This window comes from Manacus vitellinus, unplaced genomic scaffold (assembly GCF_001715985.3).
Source record: "Manacus vitellinus isolate BGI_N305 unplaced genomic scaffold, ASM171598v3 scaffold_47_pilon, whole genome shotgun sequence".
NCBI classification, from domain to species: Eukaryota; Metazoa; Chordata; class Aves; order Passeriformes; family Pipridae; genus Manacus; species Manacus vitellinus.
The window spans coordinates 5678845-5687008 of record NW_021940585.1 but is presented as its reverse complement, the minus strand read 5'-3'; the positions used below and the strand labels follow the sequence as shown (position 1 = coordinate 5687008).

The window sequence follows — 8164 nt, the reverse complement described above, 5'->3', positions numbered from 1 at the left end:
GCCCGAGCGGGTGGTCGGCGTCATCGGCGCCTCGGGCAGCTCCGTCTCCATCATGGTGGCCAACATCCTGCGGCTCTTCAAGGTAGGGCTCGGCCGGGCTGAGAGGAACCCCTCGGCACAGCCACCGCGGGTGCTTTGGCAGTGTTCCTCCGTGCGTGCCTCTTCCTCCACAGCTGGGGGAAGGTGTGAGCTGGTGTCGTTAAAATGCTTCTCCTGCCTCCCCCGGGTCCCCAGGGATCCCTTCCTCCATCCCCCTCCACTGACGGCACTTGGAGCAGGAGGATTTTTATTTCTTCTCCCCCGGCTTCGTGGTGAGGGGGGATGCTGGTGGGGGAGGTGGGCTGAGGATGGGTTATGACACCAGTTATGGTGGTGCTCGATAAGGGGTGTGGGTTATACCCCAAAGTGTAAGGTCCCACCTGAGCCAGAGGGCTGGGCAGCTGAGGACAGGATGGCTGAGGAGTGCAGGGACAGCTGGGATCGCTCTGCTCCAGCCCATGGGATATCAGCCAGGTTGGGGGCACTTGTTCTGTGCCACCAACCCCAGAGGTGCTCAGGCTGTGATGGGATGAGGGCAGCTCTCCCTCCAGTCAGCTGCAGGAATGCTGAGGTGATAATTCCTCTCCCCCTTGCTGTGTATTTATTTATCTGCAGCCACGTCCGTCCCTCTGCAGGAATGAGGGAAGAACGTAAATATTCTGTACCCCCAGCAGGGTGGGAGCCCCATCCCAGCTTGGCCTCCCTCCAGCACCCTGTAACCCCTCTGTTCTGCAGGATTGGTGCTGTTTCCCTTTCTCTCTTCCCCCTCCTCTTCCTCTGCCAGCCCAGCTGAGAGCCGGGTGCCCTCCTGGGAGGGCTGGGAGCTGTTAGTGAAGACAGGAAATCCAGATCGCTGATGGAGTTTGATTTTTCTGGGTCCCTTTTTTTTAAAACGTGTTAATGTTCCAGGCAACGAGTGAGAGGGCTATTCAATAATTAAAATAATATAAATTAGTGGGAGTGGGAGGAACTTAAAAGCTATTTGCTGAGACAAGAAAGATTGAATGCTTGCTCTGGAGAAGAGGAGGCAGGCAGGCAGTGGGGAAGGAGGCAGGAGAGTGACAGTTAGAGGTACCTACAGTCTTTCTAGGTTCTTGCTTTTTTTTTTTTTCTTGCCCTTCTCCAGTTTTGATCCTTGTGTGACCTGTGAAGGAAGGATGTCCCCGAGCTCAGGTGCAACCCTGCCCCAGCTGTGCAGCCAGACACTGGTGCTGCTGGTGGTACATCTTGAGCCCCAGCAGCTTTGATCCAGAGCTGATCCCATCCCAACAGGACAGGGAGGAAACTCAAATGGGGGGAAGGGCAGGTAAAGAGAGGATGGAGACCTCAAAACCCTCTAGGAGGGGAGGACAAGGTCAAGCTCAGTCCTTCCTAGACAGCAGCAAATCCTGGTGTGGGGCTGAGCAGGTGCACAGAGTTGGTGCAGTCCCAGTGGTCCCCAGCACAGGAATACCATTCCCATGGGATGGGGTCTTGTCCCACCCCACTGTCTGGGCACAGGCAGGGGCTGGGGAGTTCTGGGGTCTCTTCCTCCTGCCAGGACCTGAGCGCTGCTGCCGCTCTTTGTTATTCAAACACTGTTTAATGGCTGGGACATGCTGAAAATGAAAATAAGGCGACTTCCATCTCTGCCGCCACTGACCTTTAAGCGCGGGTGACTCTGCTCGGGGGTCCAGCGAAGCTCTGCCGCCTGTGCCCATTCTCTGGGGAATGGCACTTGCTGGAGCTCTGCTCCTGCTTGGCCCCATGTTGCTGTGCCACTTGTGTCCCCCTTGGCGCTCCCTCAGCACAGGGACACTGGTGTGAAGTGCTGGGAGCTGGAACGGGGGACCCGCACGCGATGTTCCCTCCCTGGGGGCAGAGGGGGCAGTTGTGCTGCTGTTTGAAGCACCCTCTGAGTGCTCTGGTTTCTGAATTGCTGACGTGCTTCTCTGGGATGGCTGCAGCACATCTTGGGGGGGGTGTAGCATATTTGGGAGGGCTGTACCATGTCCAGTGAGCGGTGACGGCACAGAATCAACTAAAAAGTCCAACAGGATGAGGAGAAAATACAAGTCCTGCCGAGTCCTGGTTGGGAGGGGGCACAGCAGCCCCCCAGTTTTCCCTGGGAGCCTGGAGCAGCCCGTTCTGTCCTGTGACCAAACACACAGCAGAGGTGGCTGTTCCTGTCTCTGGATGATGCTGTCCTTGCCATGGTCCCTTGCCACATCCCACACTCCCTCCTGTGCACCTCTCCCTCTTCCATCCCTGCTCTCCGTTGCACAGCCCCCAGCCCTCCCTGCCAGGCTGGTCCTGCCCCTCCCTGACAGGGCTTTTCTCGCTCCTGTGCTACATAAATAAATAACAGGTCCTTCGTTAGCTGCCGCTGCCTAATTAAAGCTGTACATCAGTGGAACAACTTGCAGATGCGGCATCCTCTGTCCAAGCTGGTTTCATCACTCCTCGTCGCTCTGCCTGCAGAAAATCCTTCCCCCAAATCGGTGCTCTCGGCTCTGTGCGATAGCATCTCTCTGGCGTCACTGCCAGAGCGCTCCGGCACGTTCCAGCTCCTTCCCACCCCCCACTGCTGGCTTTCCAGCCCCAGCTCTACCCACTGCCTCCTGAACCACCACAGCGGGGATGGTGCGAAGAAACCAGATCCGTGTCCTGTGAGTGTGATCCCCAAAAACCTGCGTCAGGGTTTGGGGGGTGTTTCTCATCCCCATCCAGAAAGAGCTGTGACAGGATGGAGCCCAAGTGCTCAGCCAGGTTGAAGAGCATCCTTGGCCAGAGGATGGACTTGACACGTGCCAGGGCACTTTGAGCCGCTTGTTTTCTCCGTGTCAGTGAGTGCAGCCGCTCTCCTCAGCGCAGGAGTGTTGTACAACATGAATAATTCACCTGGGGACGGTGCTGCCTGTGGTGTGTGCGGCACTGCCACGGGCACTCGGCACCTGCAGGCACACGAGGTTGTGCTGCCTGGGGCTGGGGGTGCTGAGCAGGATCAGCCCCTGGTGCTGAGCCCCCCTGCTCGTGTTGGGGTGCCCGAGGCTCTGGGGGCAGGAGCGATGCTGCGTTTGGCACACGCTTCCCCGCGAGGTGGGTGAATAACCTTCACGGGGTGGGAAGGTGGCAGCCGGCTGGGGACGCTCTGATTAATCACCCCCTCCTGCCACTTCAGTTCCTTGCTCTTCGCTGGGTTTATTTAAACAAATTGCAGCTGCCTGGCTCCCCTGGGCTGCCCCGGCCCCACAGCCCTGAGCTGTTCCCTGGGCACGGCTCGGTGAGGAGGAGTGGGAGGCCGAAGGGACAGTGTCGAAGGGCAGCATCCTCCTGCACCTGCTGTGCTTCCCAGGGCTTTATTTTTACCTTACTGGCCCCTGGCTCAGCACTGGGCCAAGGGGAAGGGGCAGCAGGACAGAGCTGCAGCTCCTCTGCTCCGATGCCCGACCAGCCCCGCTCAGCCCTCGCTGCTCCAGCCCCTGCGGTGCTTTACGCTCTCCCTAATTAAAAGCTGCCATCCAAATGGCTCGATGATGGAAATTCTAATTAAATCAATTCCATCTTGTCAGTGAACCAGAGGTTTGCATAAGATATGCATGAAATTAATAATTATGGGTAGGGAATTGGCTGTTCCCGACCCTGTTTCTGGGATGGGGGGGCTGGTGCAGGAGCCCCTGCTCGTGGGGTGCTCCTGACAAGTGTGCCCAGCTCTGGCTCTGCAATGGCCCTGTTGGTTTGGGGTAATTCCCTCCTGGCTGCTCAGGCCGGTGTTCTGATCGATGGTTTGAGCCTTAGCTGGGATGTGCTGAAATTGCTGCCTTTGATTCTCCCCAGGCTGGGGGATTCTGTCCCACACTGGTGGAGAAAACGCTGCAGCAGCTCCTGAGCCGTGTTAATGATGGGTGACAGGGACGGGTACAAAATCCAGCTTTTCCAGTGCATTGGAAGTCAATCACACCAGTGCATTGATCCAGGACGCTGGGGGAGTAGGATGACATCCTGAACCCTGGCTCCCACCTGCTCTCTTATCCCAAGGGACATTTCTCCAGGCTGGGGGTGCTTCTGGGTGATGCTGATTCTGGTTTTTGGTTCAAAAGAAGAGGAGGAAGGAGATTTTATCCCCTGCCCTGGGATTACTCCCCACTCTGACTCACAGTGAATTCTTGGGGTGCAGGAGAGCTTTCCTGCCCCCTCCTTAACCTGGTGCTTGTTCTAGGCTGGAGATGAGCCAGGCAAGGGACCACCAGTGGCCAAATATGCAGCTGAGATATATTTCCAGCTCCCCCTTCCCGCCACATCCTTCTTTCTAAGAACCTTGAATTCCCTGCCTGCATTTTGCTTTTATGGACCTAAAAGGACTTTTGTCTTTTATCTGAGAAAATAGCTGGTGCCAGGAGTTGGGCTATCAAAAAGGCAGAGGGGGAAAAGGCAGAAGAAATCTATGAAATGGTCATCTGGGAACTGGTGTTTTATTTTCACTTTCATCCAAGGCAGAGGAGCGAGAGAAAAAAAAGCTCTTTTCTTTTGTTTATTAAAATACAGCTTCCAGTTTGTAGCCTGTGGATCAACAGGTATTTTCTGGGCTTTGTTTTCCAACTGAGGTTGGAGCAGGATGGGCAGGCCCGAGGTTGATCCCAGACCACCTGAGCTTGGATGGGGTGGTGCTGGCATGGGGAATAGCTGGGAAGCCTCTATCACCAGTGCCCTGTGCAGAAGGCAGGGGTCTGTTTTGGTTAAACCTAAACACTTCTCAGGGGAAAAATCATTGGGAAAGGATCCTCTGGAAGGGCAGGGTTGCATCCCTGCCTCCAAATCACCTTTGACGTGGGCACTGCTGCCTCCTGTCCGGGTGGTGTGGGCACCCTGCAGGCACTGCCTCCATCCTGAGCCCATGTGGGTCCTGCGGGCACGGCAGGAGGAGGAGGGAGGAGCGGGCTCGGAGCAGCCCCCCCTGCCCGCGGGATGAGTGATTGCCAGGCGGGCGCCTCACCTGCTGAGCAGAATTTTAATCGAGTCTCAGGCACCGGCTCCAGTCACAGATCCCCAACGAGCAGATCAGAGCCCCTCGGAACGGAGCACAAAGCAGATTGTCACAGGGAGTAATCCTATTTGTGCCTTGATAAAGATTCCTTCCTCTCCCTCTCCTTCTCCATCTTTCCTTTTTTCATCTCCTATTTCTCAGGCAGGTAGAAGGGTGGCTGCTCCTTTCCAGGGGCCTTTTAGCATTCAGGTGGAGTCATGGGTTTATAACACGGGAATTGCATTTAGCAGAGAGAGAGGCAGGAGTGGGAGAGGGGAAATAACAGAGAAACAAAGGAGAAACTGGGAGCTGCAGGAGTGGAGGAGGATGGAGTGGGTTCTGGGGCCAGGAGACCCAGGAGGATCTGTGGGATTGCCCTGGTGCCCGTCTCTTTATCCTCGGGATGCTGTGCCCCAGCAGGGCTCCCAGAAGGCTGGCTGGATTTTATAACACAAACTAGGGTTCCCACAGACCCCAAACCTCCCCCTGGCTCCTGCAAGCCCACCCAGGTGTCTCTGCTGCTGGGAATTGGCTGACTGCTTATTGGGGAGGGGCACTGGGTGAGGCAGCCTGAGCTGATTTGGGCATCCCGGTGCCTGCTCAGCCTGGAGGATGATTGGGATCCCTCACAGTCCCCTGTGGTTCTGGCAGCTGCAATTACTGAATTATTCCTAAGTGGATCAGAGGGAACAGGAGAGGAGAAGAGTCCTGGAAGAGCTTGGGATCGTGCTCTGCACCCGCTCACCCCTGAGGCACGGGGTGGTTTGGGGTCAGTAATGCCCTGGGCTGTTCCTCCTCTGTTTTCTCTGTCCTGCAGTAAAGCAGCACCTGCAGGAAGGTGAGAGGGTGGTCGGTGGCCAAAGCCTTCCCTAGGATGCACCAGCTCCAGGCAGCCCTGCTGCCCTGTGGCTCCAGTCCCTGCCATTATTTAAAAGCTTGCCCAGGTTTGGGGCAGGGCTCTGCCAGCCCTTGCTGCACCTGGGGCAGGTACCTGCTTGGGACTGGGATGGGGAGACGGTGGATGAGGCTGTCTGGATACTCGGGATGCCTTTGGGAGGGAGCTTCAGGCTGGTGGTGAGAACCTGGGCTTGATAATTTAATAAGCCTTTTCCATCTTGAAGATAAATGAGGATGTGTGGTGTGTTTTGGAGATGGAAAGTGCTGTGTAAGTGTTAAACATCGCCTGATCCCGCGCTGTTAATCATCCCCGTGCACCGCGAGAGGTGCGGCGGATCTGGTTCATTTAAAGGGCTTATTTATGGCTTGGGGGGGCAGGACCCGGCAGGGGGGTTGGATCTGTCCTTCCTGGGGGAGGAAGCCAAAGGGAGTCCTTGGCAGTGCTGGCCAGGGCAGAATTTGGGTTTTCTCTTTGGCCTTTTCCACGCCAGGCACATCTGATGCTCAGGGAGCCCCTCTGGGGTCCTGCTGGGTGTCCCCAAGCCCACCTGGTGGCACGTGCTCCACCTGACCCACGGTCTTCCTCCACTCCCACCTCCCTCTCCCTCAGATCAGGGCTTTGGGAGCAAGGGCCAGGGGAGGGCATCGCTGTGGGGTGGAGATCACCTGCTCCCCCTGATGCTTTGCCTTTCCCTCCTCCACCCCAGATCCCCCAGATCAGCTACGCCTCCACCGCGCCCGACCTGAGCGACAACAGCCGCTACGACTTCTTCTCCCGCGTCGTCCCGTCGGACACGTACCAGGCCCAGGCCATGGTGGACATTGTCAAAGCCCTCAAGTGGAATTACGTCTCCACCTTGGCCTCTGAGGGCAGCTACGGGGAGAGCGGCGTGGAGGCCTTCATCCAGAAATCCAGGGAGGATGGTGAGTGGATTTCTCCTGGGACGGGAGCAGCTGTGGCTGGAGGAGAAAAGGCAGTGGATGGGGTGGAGGGAACACGTGGGCTCCCTGTGCTGAGCTGGGATGTGTTTGGGGTGATGAAGAGGGTGGATGGTGCAGTTTGGGGCATGACCCCAGAGCAGTGCTGGTTTTGGGGCTGCTGTGCTGATTGCAAGGACAACGAGGTGACCAGGAAGGATTCAAGCTTTCCAGCAAGGGTTGGGACCACCAATATTGGGCTTCCCTCTGCAGGGCAGGCTGCTTTTGGGAAGCATCTCAAGATCCCATTCCCTGCTCCCCAGGAGACCTCAATTCCTCCAAGCTGATCCCTTCCCTCTGCATCTGAGCCACGGTGCTGGGCATCTTCCAGAACAAAAGGCTTTTACAAATATTCCCAGGTTTTAACAGAAAATAAAGTTGGCACTACCGTGCAACTTGCCCAATTTTAGTGGAATTATCCCTGAGGGCAGGTGCTTTAATTTGTCTGTGAGCTTTGGACAGGCAGAAAGTCCATGCTCAGCAAAACTCTTTGGGAGGATTTGTCTAGAGCCAGAAAGCGTTTTGCTGACGGGAGCTCTGGGATGCTTAAGGGGGATTAGCAGCCTCGGGAGCAGTGGGGGAGCTTGTGGGTACCTGAGCATCAACCCTGGGGCAGCTGGGATGGGTGAGGAGCCCTGGGAATTGCTGCTGCAGGCACTCTTACCGTGCACTTGGAGCTGCCCCACGGAGGGCTGGCACAGCACTGGGGTCCCTCCTGGCTCTGGCATCACCTCACCTGTGCAGCATCACGTGCACAGGGTGAGATGGGAGCTAAAGGGTGTTTTTTGAGGCAGTTAAAACCCTGCAGCGCTCAGGCTGCTGCCTATTACTGGCTTAAGTGTGTCTGAATGGCACATTAGGTTCTGGCAAAGTCGGTGGGACACCAGCCTATCTGGAGCCAGTCAAACTGTGTTATGGCCTTATAAATGGATAAAGGGAATAAAAACTTCCAGGTGATGAGCTCCTAATCAAAGCCCCATAAATGGGAACAGCGTTAATTCCGTCTCGCGCGCGCCCTGGCACTGGAACCAGCAACGCTTTCAGTATGCAGAGAAACCCATCTGGGGATCCAACCTGGGAGCTGCTCTTCAGGATTTTCACTTGAAAAGCAGAATATTTTCATGGGGCTGTGGTTTTCCAAGAAGGAGCGCGTGGGGATGCTCCGGAGCAGCCGCTGCTGGGGGTGTGGATCTGGGTGCAGAGGTGCTGCTGGGGAGGTGGATCTGGGTGCAGAGGTGCTGCTGGGGG

At 56.5% G+C, this 8164-nt stretch overlaps 1 protein-coding gene across 1 annotated transcript; it reads left to right on the top strand.

The window, feature by feature from the left end:
* The first annotated feature begins 7 nt into the window (after positions 1-7).
* LOC115307728 (metabotropic glutamate receptor 4-like) lies at positions 8-7223 on the top strand. Its single transcript, XM_029962512.1, has 3 exons — positions 8-82; positions 6646-6862; positions 7180-7223. Exons 1-3 carry the CDS (start codon positions 53-55, stop codon positions 7221-7223), a joined length of 291 nt encoding a protein of 96 aa, XP_029818372.1. The 5' UTR covers positions 8-52.
* Positions 7224-8164: the final 941 nt, after the last annotated feature.